Genomic DNA, 20,552 nt, shown 5'->3' with positions numbered 1-20,552 from the left:
TTGTTTAAAGAACAGCTTTTAAAATTACTTACAAAATGCATACTCAAATACCTTTCTCCATACTAAGAACAATTTTTAAGAGATTATTTCCTTTTCTGAGTCCTAAAGCACCCTTCTAAGCAGTGCAGAGTTCAGAAAGCATTATCTTCACTTATCTTGAGGCTACATCAACACGATGTCTCAAGGTGCAGTTTCCTGATGGCCTTATTCCACCTAAATACACGGTGCTGCTGTGGCAAGCAGTGCTCCTGTCCCACTAGTGCTTGTAACTAACTATGGACTTGGCTAGGGAGCCAGCTAGGGTGGAAACCACGAATTTGTTAGTCTTAATTTGCGGGTGGGCTGGTGCCCTCCTGTATGTCAGTGCAGGCCCACAGGAGTGCTTATGTCCCCACCTGCCCGCATCCCTCGGCAACACCGAGATGGGAGGGAGTATGCTGATCGTGAAGCCCCACCCTGAGGCTGTTTCTTGGCCGTTCTGTTTCAAAAGACAAAAATGCAGTCTCAGGCATAGACTCCATCCACGCTTACACGCGCTTTAGTGTGCGAATGCTGACCTTTCCCCTGTCATTAGACGAAGGGGCATTTAAAAGCTCCACTCCTTAGTGTGAAATAGGCAGCTGTCAATCGTAAATCACGTAACTTTCCAACGAATCGAAGCCTCTTCATTTCTCGCGCTGTCGTTGCACGGTTTCACACCCCGGCTCGCACAAACGTACGAAGGCCGTCTCCCGCGAGCACGCCGGGGAGCAGCGCAGAGCAGCGCAGAGGCACTGCCGTGCGGACGGCGCTGCGGGGCCCGGCTCTGCGGGGCCCGGCGCTGCGGGGCCCGGCTCTGCGGGGCTCGGCGCTGCGGGGCTCGGCTCTGCGGGGCCCGGCGCTGCGGGGCCCGGCGCTGCGGGGCTCGGCGCTGCGGGGCTCGGCGCTGCGGGGCTCGGCGCTGCCCGCGGCGCACCCTCCGAAGGCCCGGCTGCTTTCACCTCCTTCCACCGAGCAAAGCGGCCGCCCCGCACACGGGGCAGGCCCAGCACCCTCAACACCCACACGCCGGTACGGCAGACCGTAACAGCGCACGGCCGCACGGCGCAGCTGCGACACAGGCAACCACCGCCCTGCCCGGGGCCAGCCCCTCTCCCCCGCCTCGCCCGCAGCCGCCGCCGAAGCGCCGCCCGGCGCCCTCCCATCCCTCCACCTCCCTCCCCTCGGCGGCCGCTCCCTCGCGAGAGGCTCCGCTCGCCGCCGCCGCCCCGCCCCGGCCCGCCCCACGCACCGCAGCCCCGCCCGGCCGCGGCTCCGGCGGGCGCAGAGCGCCGCGAGCAGCCATGATGGTGGGTCCGGGGCGGCCGCGGAGCCGGGCCGGGGCGGGGCAGGGCGGGCGGCGCGGCCGGGCACTCGCTAACCTGTGCGCTTTGTCTCCCCTCAACCTCCCTGCCGCCGGCCGTGCCCCTCCGTGCCCCCTGCCCGCGCCGCCGCCTCGCCCCCAAGCAGGAAGGCTTGGACGACGGCCCAGATTTCCTCTCGGAGGAGGACCGAGGTGTAAGTGCCGCGGGGAGGCGTCGGGACCCCGGCGCCTGGGGCTGGGCGTGGGGGAAACGGGGTCAGCCCCTCTTCGGGGGCCTCCGGGCGCTGCTGGCCCGAGCCCGCCGCGTGGGTGTCGGAGGGAGGCGGGATGATGGGTGGCGAGCGTCCGGGCTGGCTGGCTGTCCGTCCGTCCGCCCGCCAGGATCTGCTCCTGGCACAGCCTCCCGCTGATATCGGCGTCTGTGTTGCGTGTGCTCTTCATTATTCTGTCACCCAAGTTTTGGAAGGACAGTTCTTTCATGCTGTTGCTGGAATAGCTTGGCAGGGGGCTGTGGCCGGAGATGGATGTTCTCTCCCTGCGGCCCCCTCCCGCTGCACGCGCCTGGCGGGGCCGGTCCTGCCCAGGCTGACCAGCCCTGGGGATCACCCCGTGCCATGGCCAGCCGCGGTCTAGGGCTCGGGTGATGCAGTCCTGTCCTCGCTTCTCCCTTCAGGCCCGGGGGGCTCTCCCATAAATAACAATGGGACATTTACATTGCAGACACATAATAAACTGCATAATAAACTATTGAAAAGAAGTTCTGTTGTTGGGACAGGATGCCACGATTACGTTTCTTACTGAGAAGACCTTTTTCTCTGCCTTCGTGGTTCTGGCCTTAGTTTCTTTTCTGACTGCTGTATCCATCTTTCTTTAACTTGCCTGCCTCACTTAAGCAACAAATTAGCTAACCTACTAGAATTTAGTCAGACTGATTGCCCCTGTCACTTGGTATCTTGAGAAAGACCAACTGTGAGCAAGGTAGGAGAGCAGCTTCAGGGTTGCTTAGGTTCCCTTGACTTGGTGGTTATTGAAGTGACTGTATATACATAATATATAGTATATTACTAAAAATACAAAAATCTGAGGAACACTGTGTTGGTATAATGTTTTATCATGCACACCATAGTCAGATGTTCAATTCAGTGCATTTTATGTTCCAGTTTATGGCCAGTAATTTAAAAAGTCGTTCTAATATTCTATCAGGCCAATTCTGGCCACTGTAAAGCTTTCGTCTTTAGCTATACAGCTATACAGCTACTTCACTAAGAATGTCGGATAAAAGAGAGAGGAGGTTGTAATTGTTGTCCTTTGAGTGTCTTCAGAACAAGGACTGAAGAGCTTACTAACTGCGGAATTTTATTTACATAGGTTGTCCCTGGAACTTAGGAACAGCCTTTGATGCACACAGTTAAGTTGCCTTAATCTGAAGGTGCAGGTAGAGCATAATAATGCAGATCTGACCTCCTGTGAAACTTGTTTGTTTGTCTGGTTATTAGTTTTCCCTCTAAGACTACAGGTCGTTAAGAGTTCACAATGTAATTTGAAAACCTTAAGAAATCTCTTAGAAGTCTCGTTTGTATGTTTGTACTGTACAAACGTACTTTTGTTTGTACTGTACTGACTTAACATCTCAGTTGGCCAAATCCAGTCGTTTTTTTTTTTTTTCTCCTGCATCTTCATCCAGTATGGAAGAATTAAACTAGAACAGTGGCCTTCTCCTTTCTCTAATATTTTTAGGGTTTCTTATTTTCAATCACTGATCACTGTGAGGGTTTAATTTTTTCCTGTGGAAATGCCTGGGATTGGAACACAGGTTGTCATCTGCATGATTTTGTTTGTGATATGGGAAATTAATCAAAAGCAATATGGCAGTCTGTTCATGAATGGATTTGCTGGGCTTTAATCTTCAAAACTGTACTACTTTTTTTTTTTTATATAAATTGAAGTAGTAAAAATAAACATATTTTCAAAAAGTGATTCCCTAGTTCTGATTTGTTGCCTTTCTCTGTAGTTAAATAATGAGTAGGTCAAGCCTTTATTTGAAAGCATGGATGGCAACTTCTGTTTGGAGTAATCGAGCTTTTGGTTTTGAAAATCAATACTCTTGCCTCTGTTGAATTTAGATATTGCTGTGATGACTGTACTTCTAATGCTGCAGGAACATGTTTGTTGGCTACAGTTGAGTTAAGTTTAACCTTGGGGTGATGGGATGAAAGAAGGCTGGAATTTATGCTGATGCCACACAGAAGAGTAATTCTCAAACAATGGTGTTACACCATATGGAGCCTTTTCTGGAGAACTGTAAAACAGCACTGAGAATCATCTTTGAGGAAATAGCAGTGGGTGGTCTGTCAAAGGAACTTATTATAAATGGTCTGCATAAAATGAACTTGTGGGAATTGCTTTTCTGAATTTCATGTAGGAAATGGCATAGGATTGAGTTTGTTTGGTGTAACTTGGGTGCTCTTGGGATTTCTGTGCTCTCTCTAACATAATACGTGCTTTCAAAAGTGGTGTAGTATTGCTCCATTAGTACCGCCTTGTGTATTTTATATCTATATAAACTTTAGCTGACAAGCTAACACTCATTCAGTGGAAATGAGCTATCCTTTGGAGCAGGTCTGGAAACTTAATGCTGTGAAACTTCGAATAATACTGTGTGCACTTAGAAAGCTTTTGTTGTAAAGGTATTCTTTGTTGCCTTGCTCTGGGTATTTATCTGCCTGTAAAGAACTAGCTGAAGAAAGGGTCCTTTTACTCTAACATTTTTGAAAGAGCTTAGAGCAGGGAAGTTACTGTTAATGGATGACATTACCTAGGAATGTAACACTTGGTTGTTTCCTTTGTCTGTACCAGATTCCTTCCATTATCATTTGAAGTATAATTGATCCTTAAGTTTAGATGTTAAATCCTCTCCTTGCATTGTATTCTCATTTAGTACTGTAACATGGCTTGGCCTGGGTTTTGGCTTCTGGTGTTTTCTAGACCCTTTGAACAGAAAGAGACTTTCTTGGTATAGCATAGGAAACTGTAAAGTAATTAAAGTAGGTTTTGTTTTGCAAGTTGTTCAGCATGGATGTAGATTACATATTTAAGCATAAAATTGTTATGCGATGTTGTACGTATTAGACTTGGAGGGGGGCAAGATAAAAAGGGACTGTCCTATCTCTATTTTTTCCATACTTTAAGGTACTTTCATTTCAGTTTTCATCTTTATCAGACTCCAATGTTTTTATTTTCTACTTTCTTTGTGACTAGAAAACCATCCATTGGTAGCAGTTTTATTTTGGAAGTAGTGATGCAGAGTTTGTTTAAGTTTGTGGTGTGATGATGTTGTTTGTGAATTCAGTTTCCAGTAATGCAATGTGAACCGCTTTGTCACATGAATACATTTAAAGTCCTTCAACTTTCTGATTGTCTTTGACACCTTTCATAAATGCTTCATTACCATTGCAGATGAAAACATTCCCTGTTGGCAGTCAGGCTACATGGCATAATTTAACATATGATTAAACTCTTCAAAACTGTTACAGACTTAACTCAGTATAAATCAAACAAATAGTCCTTTACAGTTGTATGTCATGGGTGAAGTTGTCATATTTAGTTCTTAATTTTCTCAACACAGATAGGACTTTTGTGTCTGAAGTTGGGAATGGTGCATATGACCAGGCTGCACTGCACTGGATATGCTCTAATGACAAACTTGATCAGCTGTTATACTGAATTTTAGAATTTTGTATAGTACTACGTTTAAAAGAAATAAAAGGAGATGCAAAAGTATTTTGGTAGAGATATTTGTGACATGTGAAAGACTACAAAAATACCATTTAGATAATCCAGATTATTTGCTGAGATTACTCAGTCTGTTAATGTATTCTGGGGGGACCGGAGAAAAATAAACAGTACCCCAGACAGTGTAACCACAAAAACCTTTTTACACGCTGAAAAATGTGGTGTCATGACATAAGGGAGACATTGGTATGTCATTATATTTTTCTTTCCTAAATTAGATGGTAAGCACATTGGAAACTCAGTAGGAGCTAGGAGATTCTGCCTCTGAGAAGTGATCTGCAAGGAACCATTCCGTGATAACACGCCTTTGTGTGAGGCAGTGACCCTCTAAACCTTGGGAAAACAAAACAAAAAGCAATGTCTGAATTGCAGTTGTTTTAATGATTTCCAACTTCACTGTAAGGAAAAGTTATTACTACTTGTGTAAGAGCTATTGAACTGTTACATTTTGCTTACCTTAGCAGAATATGCTAGACTACATGATTCTGGTTTACTTTAATACACTGATTCTAAGATCCATGAGTCTGGTTGCTGCTACGTAGGCAAGAATTGCCCGTGCATCCAGGTTCACAGCAATACTAGAGCAGGATCTGACCACTGTGATTTAAGATAAAGGTAATTTATGGAAAACGAGATGTGACGGTTGATGCTTCTGTCCTAAAGCTTTTCCAGTGCCTCACAGCATTACCTTCAAATCTGCTCATGTGTAACTTCTGTACTATGTATTATGGATACTTAAAGCATTTTTGTACTTAAGTATTGACTTAAAAATGCAATCCTGAAAAAAATTATGGCGAAAAAGTCCAAATCTTTGTATGATAAAGCATTTTTTATACTGTAGAATGGGATATTTGTAGAAAAAATGCAGCATCAAAGAAAACACCATGTCTCAATGAAAAGTATGCCTTGTGAGCATGATGTTGAAATATTTTTCACAATGTGATTGGAAAAGATTTCAGGGTTAGCCTTAGTGCTTGTAAAAACATTCCAAATGTCTGTTGGTCATGATGATGAAATTGTCATGGGACAAATTCCTCTAGAACAAGGGTGCAAGGGTGAGGGGACTTGAATTTCCAGTTGGGCTCTAGATGAGGTTGCACCAAGTACTGAAGCCTTGAGTCTGGTTACTGCCAAATTTTTTTTTTTTTTTTTTTTCAGTGTGACTGGAATTGTTTTGTGAAAGAGTTCAGGTTTCATGTCTTGTAGAAAAAAACCGTGTATTCCTTGCACTTTTGCTGTTTCTCATGCTCATTTTGAAGACATCAAAGTCTTGGGTTTGAGTTTTTTGCTTTGGGGTTTTCAGGAAAATATTTCCAAGAAGACTTAGCTCTGTGAAGTTCAGGATATTCTTTTTAAGCATTTTCATTATGTGATGAGATATGTTGAACAGAAGACTCGTGTAAGACAGTGCAAGTAAATCAGGTCTATAACTGCTCTTGCTTCTTTGAAATATAGAACCGCTTTTCTCCTTAAAAGTACCTTTCCAACGGTTAATATCTTTATAATTACCTTTACAAGTATATTTACTTAGAGCAGCATGTCATTTCAGAGGAATGGGGACAATAAAGAGAAAAACCTGCCATACTTGTTGCTATCTGTAAATGTACTTTGTCTTGAGCATCTCCATTACTAGCAAGTTAACAATCTACAGAAATGAAAATAGTGCACTAACAAGGAGTACTGTAAAGGAGATTATTATTTGTATGGCTGCTGGTAAGGAGTACTGGAATTTCTTTTTCTGCTGGAAATAATCCTTTAATGTTGGAGGGTTTTGTGATCTGTCTTCAGCATTGCAGGATCAGGGTTCATTTCAAAGGAAGATTAATGGAAACACAGTTTACCTTTTTTTTTTTTTTAATTTTAAGCTAAATATATTTTTCTTTCTTTAGCTTAGAGCAATAAATGTAGATCTCCAGACTGATGCTGCTCTGCAAGTGGATATCTCAGATGCACTCAGTGAGAGGGATAAAGTGAAATTCACAGTCCATACAAAGGTAAAAATCTGGGTTTGTACATGCAACAGTTCTTAATTATATATGAAAGTGAGTTTGCTTAAACTGATTGTTGAAGCAAAGTGTAACACAATCCAAAGGAAATGAGAAAGTAGAATTATCTCATGTTTACAAGACTGTGCAGCTGCAGTGCATAAAAAAAAGATGACTAAGAGTTAAAAAACTGTTTAGAAGAAAGTTATGTTCATTTCTTTTTGTATTGATGTGTTGTCATGCCATTCCCATGCCTATTAAATTAGCCTAATTGCAGGTAGAATCTTTAATATACATTAATATACTTCAGTATAGGTTTTTAAATTTGATTAGATCTTACTATAATTTCAGATTCTAAAAACATATTTTGTAATTGTATTACATTTAGGGATCATTTTTAATTACTGCTGTTTATGACTTTTTTTTATGTTTGAATGGTTATTGATTGTAGAGTGACAGAATAATTAAAGTTGAATAAAATATCTGGACATCATTAATCTGAGCTCCTCCCTTACTCTCATCATTAAATTAGAGTGGACAAGAGTACATTGCTCAGGATTTATCCATTTGGGTTTCAATTACAGAACCATGGAATCACTTATGTTGAAAAAGACCTCTAAGATTGAGTCCAACCATTAATCCAGCACTGCTGAGTCCATTAAACCATGACCCTAAGTACCACTTCTTACAGGTATTTTAAATACCTTCAGGGATGTTTGCTCAACCATTTCCCTGGATAGCCTCTTCTAGAACTTGACAACTCTTTTGGTGAAGAATTATTTTTTAATATCCAATCTAAACCTCCCCTGGTGCAACTAAAGGCCATTTCCTCTTGTCCTGTCACCTGTTACTTGAGAGAGGAGACCAACTCGCATCTGGCTATAGCCTGGTGTCAGATACTTGTAGAGAGTGATAATCAACTCCTGATTTTTCTTCAGACTAAACACCTCCAGCTCCCTCAGCCACTCTTCATCAGATTTGTGCTCCAGAGCCATCACCAGCTCTGTTGCCCTTCTGTGGATGTGTTCCAGCACCTCAGTGTCTTTCCTGTCATGAGGGGCCCAGAGATGGGCACAAGACTTGAGGCGCAGCTTCACCAGTGTCCAGTACAGAGGAACAGTCACTTCCCTGGTCCTGCTGGCCATGTTATTTCTAATACAAGTCAGGATGCCACTGGCCTTCTTGGTCACCTGGGCACAACTGGCTCATGTCCAGCCACTGTTGACCGGTTTCTTTTCCATGGGGCAGCTTTCTAGCTGCTCCCCCAGCCTGTAGCACTGTCTGGGGTTGTGACCCAAGGACAGACCAGGCTCCTCACCTTGTTGAACCTCCTACAATTGGCCTCAGCCCTCAGATCCAACTGGTCCCGGTCCCTCTGCAGATCCTTCCTGTCCTCAGGCAGATCAGCACCTCCAACCAAATTGGTGTCATCTACAAACTGACTAAGGGGCACTTGGTCCCTTAATGCAGATCATCAATAAAGATACTAAACAGAACATGAGGATTAAATTGATAAAGATATTAGACATGTCTATGAGAGCAGACACTCCACAACCTCTCATGGCAACCCATGCCAATTGATTGCTAATTAAGATGAGAGTAATTACTGTGGTAGGAACTTTTGGGGACATTTTTGTTGTTCCCTCAAGGTTTTTTCTCATGTAGTAATGAAAAACTTTGTGGTTTCTTGTTGAGCTTTTCTTCCTTCCTACCTCCTTCCCCCATAATTCTACCTCCTTTTACTCTTTCAGAGTTCCTTACCAAATTTCAAACAAAATGAATTTTCTGTTGTCCGGCAACATGAAGAATTTATTTGGCTTCATGATTCTTTTGTTGAGAATGAGGACTATGCTGGCTATATTGTAAGTAATGGTATTCTTTTGGTTTATATGTGCTGTTTTCTGTGGGCTGAATCAAAACTACTTGAGACTGCTTTTAAATGCAGTGGAAACTGCAGGTGTTCATTCCTTATAAAATGAGATCAGCTTCTCTAATATTTAATTTTATGCAATTACACAAAATTAATGGTTGAAGCAATCTTGGAAGAAAGCTACAGTAACTGTCATACTTTCTTGCCCTTTACTCCTAAGAAATGAGTAGTTTAATTTGTCTTTAAATATATTTTTATGCCACTGTGTTAAAAGTGTGGGAGAGAGTTGAAGTGTATAACTTGGTGGTATTGTTTTTGCAAGCTAATGTTTAGCTTGGTTACAAGTTTCATGTTGCCTTTGTTTTAGCTGGAATGGCAGAGTAAAGTAATTAGACTTTTCGAGTTCTCGTTATAAAGATCAGAATCATTCTTTCCATAAATAAGAGGAAGGAAAAAATAATTTAAATGCCATGTAGAACTACAAGGAACCTCAAGATATATAATAACTTACAGTTTGAAGTTAATTTCAGGTCTTCCAGGAACAGAGATCTCAAAACAGGCACCGTATGATACTGCATATTGAAAATGGTGCTGCACTTCATATGTTAATTGCAAATAGGAATATTTGTCATCTTGATATGAAAGTTAGGTATTTGTTTTGTGTTTGGGGGATGTTTGCTGATTCAGAAGGTAAACAGATATTTCTAATTGATTAGTGGGAACATTATAATGAGTATAATCTGTGATGGTCATACCATTCTTGACCTAGTCTTTTCTTAGTCAAACCAGCTATTTGAAGTGACTAGACCTTCAGTGTGGTAATGACTAGTTTCAGATGATTTACTGTCAAGGTGCTGGATTTTATTTTTTTTGTAATGTGCTAATGTAATGGGCCAATATCAGTAAACTAAAATTTAAGCATAGTTAGTTCTGTGTTCCTTTCCTGGCACCAATTCAGATTTAGTTTGACTCTGGTGTTTTCTCTTTCAGTGTTAATGTACTGTATTATAAAATTAACCTAGAGCCTTGTTGACCAGGGGCTTTGTTATTTCAACACATATGTCTTTAATGTCAACAGTGCTGCAAGAAACAGCTTGTGCCTGCAAACAATAGGGAATGGTTTTCTTGGTTTAAAGTTTTGGGGAGTTAGACATGGATGGTGTGAAAACAGTTGTGGAATTCTTTTTTTTTGTCTTTAAACAAGAAATAATCCTTACCAAATAAGCTAAACCAAAACTAATTAAAAAATAATTATTTCAAGTTTTAAGCCATTGTCATGGGAAATGAAGTATTATTTGGTTTCTGCTGTAATTAAACTGAAGCCATTAGTTAATACTTTAGTAATCTTCAAGGACACTTGACTGAAATTGGTATAGTAATGCAGCACGTATAACTCATGAATGAAGGACTTTATCCAGAAATGCTGTAATGAATGATGAAAGAGAGAAACATGTATTAAAAAGCTGCAGGCAGTCTACAGTTCCTGTACTGTGAATGGGTGTTGTTTGACTGAGAAAATGAGAACTTAAAAAAAATTGGATTCAATTCCAGATTCCACCAGCACCACCCAGGCCTGACTTTGATGCCTCCAGGGAGAAACTGCAGAAACTTGGAGAAGGGGAAGGATCAATGACTAAAGAAGAATTCACTAAGATGAAACAAGAACTGGAAGCGTATGTAGACTTGATTACTACTTTATTAATTTATTTATATTCCAAAACTTTTAATGCTGTTTTCTGTCCCATGTTTCTGATTTCACTGTAATGGTTCTCTGTGAAACATAGACTTGAGAATCCACTTGCTATCTAACCAAGGTTAATCTTAGTGATCATGATCAGTGCCATTAGGAAAATTGTAGAAATAATTCTGTGGAAGATCTGAACCAGGAAATAAATCAGCTTGTCCTTAAGCATTCTTTTATAAGAAATAAAGTACTTAGATCCTGTTCTTTACAGAGCATCTGCAAAGGGAGGAGATAACCTCTATCTTTTTTAGTTCTAGTGTTCCACTTTTTATAAGTCTAATGAGACTTTCAGGTTATACACGCAGTGATTTGGAGTAGGGAGTTGTGCATGTGGTTGGTACTGTATACATAAATGCCAACCTTTTGTTCCCCAAGAAATATGAAGATTACTAGAAAATTCCTTTTTTGACACTTTTTTTTTTAATTTTTGTGCAAGGAGAATATACTTCCTGAAAATACTATTTTCCCTTACTATGATTTTAATTTATATTGAATTAACTGCTCTGAAGCTTCTTGTTCCATATTGAGTTGCACAGTGAAGTTTCTCCTTGCTTCGTCCATTTTCTTTATCATGCATTCACTTCTTTGATCTTTTTCCTGTCATTGGTTTCAGTTTTCAAGTGTATATTTACGCTGCTTCTTGACTGCTTCCATCAAGAGCTCTGAATTGGCAAGAAAAGTACATAGAACTCTTAGAACTGCTGCTTTCTCTCCGAACTTCAGCTGCTGTGAGCAAATGTCTTAAAAAGCTCTGTATTAGTGATATGTACAACATAATTTATAGCAGAGTAGATATACACTTCATATGCAGAAAACTGGAAATTAGCAGAACACTATAGATTTTAAAGAATCTGGTTTTCCAGCGGCCCTGATCATGATTCTCTTGTGGTCTGGTTAGGGGTTGGATAACACAGAAAACTTTGGGTTTCTTCTACTGCCACCTCCATCCTCTGCATCCTCCTTTTTTGTCTTCACTGAATGACTACTACTCTCACTGAGATCAAACATCTCCCAACACTGGCCCTGCTGGTTTGCTGGTATGTAAATTTTAACCTCCTTGCACATAGTGGAAGGAAAAGCATTGATTATAATTTCACTGTTTGACCTCAGAATGGGAAAAAGAGCCCTTTCCTCATTTTCAGATGAGTTGCATCTTACTCATTGAATTTGCAAAGCACAATGAATTCTGGCAAACTTGTATTGATAAGAGTGCCTTCCTCTTTAATTAAATTGCAAGTGAGTAATTGCTTTGAAGTTGAGTTGGCTGAACTGGGCAACTATGTGATTGTTGTGGTTAAATGTGTTTTTTTGTTGTACCTACCAAATGCAGCTCTTAATTTCACTTTTAGAACTAATGAGAAGCAAGACATCAATGTAAGCTTTGGCTCAAAAAGGCTAGGTGCTTTAACATGAAATAAGACTGTCTAAACTGCTAACAAAACTATGTGAACGTACAAATAAGTAAGGAGGGTGCAAATGGGCAAGGGGATGGAGATGGGGAGGAAGGAATTTGCGTCTCAATACACAGTGCCAAGGGACTTTAGTCTTAATGCCAAGTCTTTACCTCAGTTTCTTGATTTTTGGGGTGCTGGGGGAAGGACAATTAAATGAGGTTACACTTTCAGCGAGCCAGTGTCTGTTAGCTAACCATAAAAATTGCAGTGTATTTTGTTGACTCTTCATTAAAGGTCTCTCTGTAATGTGTTTGGGCTTAAAATTTCTCCCTAGTATTAACATTGCATTATTTATTTATTTATGTCTATATCAAACACTGGAGTAATAAACTCCATTATATTGGTTTGTAATTTTGTACCCTTACTGAGGATCTCTTAAAACTGCTCACTAGTTTATCTCAAACTTAATTGCTTCGTATGAAATTCTTATGGCTGTCTTATTTCTTGTTTTTAGTGAATATTTGGCAATATTCAAGAAGACAGTTGCAATGCATGAAGTGTTTTTGTGTCGCGTGGCAGCACATCCTATTTTGAGAAAGGACTTAAATTTCCATGTATTCTTGGAATATAATCAGGATGTGAGTATTGAAAACTGAATTGCTGGCGAGAGAAATCAAGATGTACTTTTATGGTAGGATGGAAAATTGATTAAGAGGGAATTACCTCCTGGAGCAAATTATATCAATTCCTTCATGCCAGACATATTTGTATTGTAAAAGTTAGAAATTAATTTAGTCTGTAGAAGTTCATTTGCTGCCACCTGGGGAACCAAATGCACTATATACTCTAACCTCAGCATGAAAAATATTACTGGAAATCCAGTATACTTTGGATTAAAAAGATGAGCTTTTTGTGGTGATTTCACTTAACAGTATACTTTTCTACTCTTTGTATTTTTTTTTTTTGTTGTGGGGAAGAATGATGCAACAAAATGGAACACTAATTGTTAGGATTTGGAACTGTGGTGTAAATTTTATTGCTAACAAAATTAGAGAGAATTTCTGATGAAATGTTCTGATAAGTAAAACCTTTTTGTTGATGATGTGTGTGAAAACGCGTTTAATTTTTTTTTTTGATAATTAGGCTAGTATGGCTGTCCCCATGTAACATACTGAATTGAGATAATGGAGAGTATTTTTGGATTCATAACTCTTTGGTGTTGGAGACAAACAACTATTGTTTGCTCCCATTCTCTGAAGAGTTTCGGTTACTTTTTAAAATTGCAGGAATCAACATTGAGCAGAAGAAATTATTACAAAGACTGACTCAACTGCATACATACTTAATTCAAAATATGTTACAGAGGTTTCTGTGTTGCTTGATGTAGAAATGCTTACAAGGTTCAGGCACTCAGTTTACCTAAACTGGGCGAAGTTAGATGGACAGGAGGAGTGTGAGGAGGGTTAAACCAGCATTATCCTCTGGAAGTCAAAGATCTGTCATTCACCAAAGAGTGAAACATGGTTATATTAACTATCATTACATCAACTCAGCAATACTGTGCATGAGAAATACTGTGTTACTGATAACTAAAATGTACACTGTACATTTGGTACTATCTGCAGGTGCTAGAATGTTGCTGATCTTTATTTATTTATTTCCCCCTAGAATGGTATTTTAGGTGATAAACAATCTAGTAAATGAGGTAGTCTTCATTACAAGGTGTTGTGTCTCCATTAGTGCAGAGTATAAGAATAAACAGAGAACAAGAAAACTGTTTTAGGTGTAGCAAGTAGGGGTATGTAGTTCTATTTAATTTTTTTTAAAGCTTGTATTGCCTCCAGAAAATGAATTAACTTGATAAATTAATTTGTTTTTCAGTTGAGTGTTCGTGGGAAAAATAAGAAAGAGAAACTTGAAGACTTCTTCAAAAATATGGTTAAATCAGCAGATGGTGTCATTGTTTCAGGAGTAAAGGTAATTACTACTTAACATAGCAAGATTTAAAATGTATTAACATTGTTGTCACCTTTTTTGATGAAGCACAATTTTACATAGGTACAAAATGGGATTTTTATCTAATTTAAGAATTAGTGGCAGACCATGGCTGAGAGCTTGTGGCCTGGATACAAAATAATTGAGAGCTTTCTTGTGGGCTTTCTGTACTCTATGAGTTTAAGCACCTATTTTTGTACATAGATAACTGATAATCTGGTTGGGTTTTTGTTGTTGTTGAGGCCTGCTATTTTATGTAGTGGAAAGGAGAACTAGGTTTGAAAACTGCTTCTGTTCAGAGGTTACTAATGGAGTGAATTTTCTCAGTGTTTGTAGAATCTATCTACTGTTTCAAAGAGCAGCAGTAGAGGTTATATTTTTTTTCCCAGTAGATGTAAGAACGTGAGGGACAAAAAAAGGTAATGAAAATTCAGTTTAATTTTTACTTTTCCAAAAGCTACAAGGTCACTTCTATAGCAAGCAGAAATTCTGCAGAGGATGATTTTTAATCTCTTTTCTTGATTGATTGATTGATTTAGTAGCAATTTTTGCAAGAGTTAAAAGTTTCTAGGCTTAAAATCTTGGTTTTTTGAAACTGCTGGAAAATGGATATAACCATGGATTAATTATGACTTGGAGAAAAATATAAAGGCCAAATAACTTCCAGTTTCATAAGAACATTGTTCAAAGCCCATGTTTTAGGTTATTCCATGGTATTGAGCATCTGTGTTATTTTAGAGGGTTTTTAAAAATAAGTATAAACCAATTATCTCAAATTATAATACAGACAATACTAACATTTACCTGTGTTTACAAAATTGAAAGAAGTCTGTCATTAAGATAAGTGTTCTGAGCTAGGAGTTCAAATCATCTTGTGTGAGACCACAGCCTCTGTGCTACTGGGTGACTTTGATCCCTTCTCCCCTTTTTCTAGGTAGATTACATGTATTCTATTTTTCTGTCACCCTTGGTGACCCTTTGCTATTCCTTCATGTCTAGTTACGTAGACCTTTAGAATGCTTGTTGCTAATTCTTACTGATTTATTAATAAAACTTAAGATCATGATATAAGTGGAAATAAATCAGTTCATATAAATGGTGCTTTAGACAATAAAAACAGATGCATTTCCTGCCACAGCAACAGTGAAATGTGAAAATTTACTCTGAAATTGCTCTGTAGAGTGTGGGTGAAATCCTGCTTTTTTAATTGTTCCCTTTTTTTGTAGGATGTGGATGACTTCTTTGAACATGAGAGAACATTCCTTGTAGAATATCACAACCGAGTCAAAGATGCATCTGCCAAATCTGATAAAATGACAAGATCACATAAAAGTGAGTTTTTTTCCAGGGTGAAAATAGTACTTGAGTGTACAGAAGTTGTTTGTGAGGAGAAGTAATTTTTAGTTTTCTTTTTGCATGTGAAAAGTGAATTTTTCCAAGTGTAGCCTTCAGAATGTAAAGAAGTTCAATCCGACTTTCTAAGTTTAGGCTTTGCTGCAGTAGACTAGATGGAGTAAGAACAGCCTGGTGCAACGCTGAGGATATGTTGATTCTTCATGCTGTCTGCTTGAAAGAAATACACTTTAAGTATTAATAATTTTTTGAAGTCTGACTTTGTCATTTAGGTGTAGAGGTGAGTAAGATGGCAGTGCATGTGATTTTACTCCTAGTGTAGTTGTTCTTGGTTGAATGTGGTTGATTCCACCGAGTGCAATCTCTTGGCAACTGGGCATTGCATTTCCTTGCTGACAAAGTTACCTTTGCACATAGCAAACTCTGTTTGGGCCAGTTGTAGACTAGGTTTCCATTTTTTAACTATTTAGAGTGGAGATAGGAATGTGTACATTCAGTAGCCTGGTTTGCAGGACCCCTTTTCTTACTGAGACAAGAGTTACCACTTGCGTATTGATTTGTCTTCGTGAGCTGAGTGCTAGCTAATGTGATTTCTGAAAGCTCTAGAAGGTCTTCTCAAGTGCAGTTCGTTTATTTGAGAAAATGAAAAATCTTTGGGTTAGGACTACTGTGTTTGATTTAGGATTACTGTGTTTTGAGAAGCTCAGAAGGAATTGACCTGTGTTGCCCTTGATTTTTTCTGCCTAGATAAATCAAAATTGATCTTCCAGATTCTGTGTACCTCCTTGAAGTTTAGGTCTGATTTACAGAGACTGTCCTTGCTGTCTACAGTACTATTTATGAACTACAGTTCATACAAAACCAGGTCACAAACCTTTTATGAATCTCTATTGATAAGATCTCTAAAAGGGATGTTGGATGAGATGTTAAACCAAGATTTTTCTGAGTTCTTCAGATGCTTCTCTTGCCATTGTATGAACACTGAGTCTTTTGTAGTTTTAGTATCTATGCTAGGAGATGGAAAAAGTCAGTTATGGCTCAATGAGCTAAGGGAGCCCTGTGTCTGCATTCAGTTCCTGCCTAAAGTGATTTCTGGTGGTTTTGGTTGCTTTCTTAAAATGAGAACTGAATTTCATTCACGGTAATGAAATGTCAAGATTTATTTACAGCGTGAGAAAGGCTTTTACATCGGTTGTAGAACTGGGAAAATCCTTTGAAATGAGGTTGTAGAGGATCTGATGGGAAAGGATTGATCAAACTCATGACAAAGCTTCATTGGTTTCCAGGCTCAAATCACATATGATGTTTATTGACAACTTCTGCCAAACTGTGAATTGGGACAAATGGCGCCTTTTGAAATTGTGGCTGGAGGAGTAGAGCAATGACCTGGGAAACCTGTTTTGGAAATGGGCAATCTGTAGTTTATGGATAACACAATCAACAGAGAGCTGCAGGGCGTGCAAAGACACTGACTTGCTATTTCCAGCAGAAAATCCATTTTGATGTTGAAATGGGAGGAATAGAAGGGGAGATTAATTGCTTCTTTAAACCGTTCTTCACTGTAACCAGCTGCATTGATGATGTATGAAGTAATGAATTATGTGGAAGCTTGACCCTGTCAATCTGTTAAGGTTGTGTTAATTAAGAAAAAATAATTATGCTTAAAGGCATGTAAACTTAAGAAATAACAAACAAATACATTTTTCTGTTCATTGCATGGGTCTGTTAGTTTTCATCATCCATTGAGCTAATACTTAGAGCTTTTTAAAAAAGCTCTGTGTGCAAAAATTTATTTTTTATGTTGATTATATAGCAATACCTCACTAGTATGCAGCCTTCTTAAAAATATTGCTTCTAATTTCATTGTTTAAAGTGATTTGACACTAATGCTACTTTAACCAGTGACTGCTTGTTGAAGAGGTAAGGGTTTCCTAAAAATAGGGATGTGCTAGAAAATGTGTTGCATATATAGTGCTGTATTTTTGGTAGTTTGGGGTTTGTAGTCAACTGCTCTCAAGCACACAGACCTTTTGTTACTGCTGAACTGTGATATTATTTTTTCCAAGTAGTTCTAAAAGAAAATTTAAATTCAGACTTTAACCATTGAGTTTGTACATCTTCCACCAAACTAAAACCTAAAAAAATTGCACAATAAATTCACCTAACACGTTCTAATTGCATAAAATACACCTAGGTAAATTACAGACTGTGCAATTTGGTGAAAGCACTGTTTTTATTGTGTGAAGTTATCCTTTCTATTAAGTGATGTGATCGCAATTTTATTTCTACTTATGTATTAAAGCATGTCCTTTTAGAAAAATACCTATTTTTGAAGAAAGGAATTTCAGAATTTTCAGAAAGAAAAGAAATGAGTTAGTAAAACAAGTGCTTGTTTGTTTTTCTAGATGTGGCGGATGACTATAATAGAATTGGTTCTTCATTATATGCATTAGGAACACAGGACTCCACAGATATATGCAAGTAAGATATTGTTAATAACCTACGGGGTAATTTGCTGTATAGCAGTCTTAATGGTGACCTGCTGAGATTGAGCTCCTGTTAGGAGAAAACCAAAATTTATTACAGCTGTATCACATTTAAACATTTTCTTTTCTAGTATTTAATTTCTTTAGCAGGCTGCATTCAACACTTTTGTTTTAATACTCATCTGTAAAAAAATGCTACTTTCTACAGTCTGTAGAAAATTGCACAGTTGAGATGGAAAAGTCCTCACAAATAAGGAAAACACCACAATTCTTTCACCATTAAAAAAAAAAAAAAGTTACAAATGCTTTGACATATGCAGCAAGCACGGGTCTCAGTCTGAGTATATGGATTTTTTTGAGTGTACCAACATCTGGAAAAATAGCTCTGCTGTTTTGGCAAGTTTACTGCTCTTAGGAAAACAAAGGAATCTACAGAGTTCCCAAAACTTTAGAAGGGTGTCTCTATGTACAGATGTTTGTCCTTTAATCTTTCAGTGATTTGCTTGAAGATGAAGCAAATAAAACTGACAATAAAACTTAGTTAACTAGTTTAAGGATGTCAGTGCTTGTCAACATACCCACATAGTTAGTTAGCATGATGTTGGTGTCAGTGTGACGACAGGTAGGAGATGAATATGAAAGTTAACTTTCTAATTTATCTGAATTGCTGTGATATACTTTTAAATGTGCTGATAGCTTATATACCAGATACTTTGATGACAGTATTGATATTTGTTGTAGTCCATTAGGGTGTGTCAGAAATCACATCTGTCTTCTGTCAAAATAGTATAATTTGACTGTAATTCAGTCTGCTGTAAGACTGGAGGCTTGTATTGTCTCCTGCAATGGAGATGTTGCCACACTGTAGCTCAGCATCCCTGAATTCCAAGTAGGACATATGTCATATTTACTGTGTGAAGAAAAGTACATTCAAATTTGTGTACAGGACACTTGATAGTAGTATAAGACCATTGACCAGAGTGCTGGGTTAATTGGGGTTTAATTCACAGAAGCATAAAGAATCCTTTAGGAGCTGAGCAATTATTCTTTACTTAAAAATATCCATCTGTTATCCTTTGTTTGTCCTTTGCCTTTCTTAGATTGCAGTTCCTACATGTTTGAAGTGTGAAACTAGTACGTTCTGAGTTTTATGAATTAAAATTGTAAGCAATGCCTTTGCAGTCTTTATTGCCAGACACAGACTATAGTGTGAGTTCTAGAAGGCAATTAACTGTTGAAAACAATGTTGTAATATGAGCTGTTTTCTTTCCACAGGTTTTTTCTGAAGGTGTCAGAGTTATTTGACAAAACAAGGGTATGTAACTATGAAACAGACATCATGTGTCAACAAGGCATTAATATGTGGATTCATATGGGTGCTTCTAGATGGAGCATTTAAGCAATGTGTAATATGGAATGAGAAAGAGTAAGATTTCAGTCATGTGTTTTGTAAAATGAACCTTCGGACTCTTCAGTCTACTAAACATTTATAGGCAGTCTGCTGTAATACCCTTGTAAAGCTGCTGTTCCTCTAAAATAGACAGAGATTTTTCGTACTTGTGACTGGGAGTCACAGAACTTGTTAAGGGTAAAAGAAATGAAGAAATTGAATCCTTAATCCAGAAAAAAAATGCTGCTTTTTTTCTGGAGCCAAGATCAGTTTCTGCAATTATTTGACTCAAAAGTTGCATATTCTTGTAACCAGTTTTTCAAATATCTTCTCTTTTGCCTTACTTGTTTGGCTTGGTAGAGAGAAGATGTATGCCATGTATCAGGAAAACTTCCAAATGAATAATATGTGCATTTCTAAACTGAGAATTGTATCTGCATTAACACATACTTCAAAAAAAATGAACAGAATTACTTGCTTTGACTCAAAATGTTGCATTTCAGGAATTATTTTAATAAAAATTAGGGTTTTAGAAATGCACATGCAGACTCTAATCTGTCTCAAATGCAAGCCAGTATTAGTTTATTGGCTTTTTAGACCATTTAGCACATGCAGTTACACAGTTAGTCTGCAAAGATGCCTTAAAAATTTGTTTTCCTTTGATTTCAACAATAACATAAAACTGCTTATACAGCTCTTAATATAAGTTCATTTCGCTACATTTTTCTAGCATATCATAAATATAATTGCTATTGGGAAAAAAAGCAGTTTTAATATAGAAAGCCAGTTATCAATTACTGCTTGCAGAGTAGCTTATTCCTTACATTTTAATACAAAATACTAATACTGCTTCTCATTTTGCATCTTTAAGTACCCTATATTTAATGCCTGATTTAGTTTTAGAAAAAGACTATCTGTTGTTGTACTGTATATTTTACATTGAATTAGTATCATACAAATTAAAACCCAAAGTCTGGATGTTTTTAAGTTGATCCTTCTGCTTACTGTTTTTTTGGTTTTTTTTTTGTTTGATGGTGGTGTTTTGTTTTGTTATTCCAGAAAATAGAGGCTCGGGTATCTGCAGATGAAGATCTTAAACTTTCTGATCTTCTGAAATACTACCTTAGGGAATCTCAAGCTGCTAAGGTGAATTTATGCATTTTTGTTCAGTGAAGTTGTGTTTTTTTAACATTAAAAAAAA

General features: G+C 38.5%; 1 protein-coding gene across 2 annotated transcripts in view; it reads left to right on the top strand.

The window, feature by feature from the left end:
* Positions 1–1,267: 1,267 nt before the first annotated feature.
* SNX6 (sorting nexin 6) overlaps positions 1,268–20,552 on the top strand; it is a 29,780-nt gene continuing 10,495 nt past the window's right edge. The window contains exons 1-11 of one of the 2 annotated variants that reach the window (XM_058838852.1): positions 1,268–1,328; positions 1,489–1,536; positions 7,024–7,128; positions 8,871–8,981; positions 10,541–10,662; positions 12,642–12,765; positions 14,009–14,104; positions 15,349–15,454; positions 17,881–17,956; positions 19,237–19,276; positions 20,411–20,497. In XM_058838852.1, coding sequence (XP_058694835.1) covers positions 1,323–1,328; positions 1,489–1,536; positions 7,024–7,128; positions 8,871–8,981; positions 10,541–10,662; positions 12,642–12,765; positions 14,009–14,104; positions 15,349–15,454; positions 17,881–17,956; positions 19,237–19,276; positions 20,411–20,497 — 921 coding nt within the window. In that variant the 5' untranslated portion in view covers positions 1,268–1,322. Of the gene's footprint in view, positions 1,329–1,485; positions 1,537–7,023; positions 7,129–8,870; positions 8,982–10,540; positions 10,663–12,641; positions 12,766–14,008; positions 14,105–15,348; positions 15,455–17,880; positions 17,957–19,236; positions 19,277–20,410; positions 20,498–20,552 lie in introns of both variants that reach the window. The other variant, XM_058838844.1, reaches the window with a different exon arrangement.

This window comes from Poecile atricapillus, chromosome 1 (genome assembly GCF_030490865.1).
Source record: "Poecile atricapillus isolate bPoeAtr1 chromosome 1, bPoeAtr1.hap1, whole genome shotgun sequence".
Lineage (NCBI taxonomy): Eukaryota > Metazoa > Chordata > Aves > Passeriformes > Paridae > Poecile > Poecile atricapillus.
The sequence above is the reverse complement of the archived record's forward strand: the minus strand, read 5'-3'. Positions and strand labels throughout refer to the sequence as shown.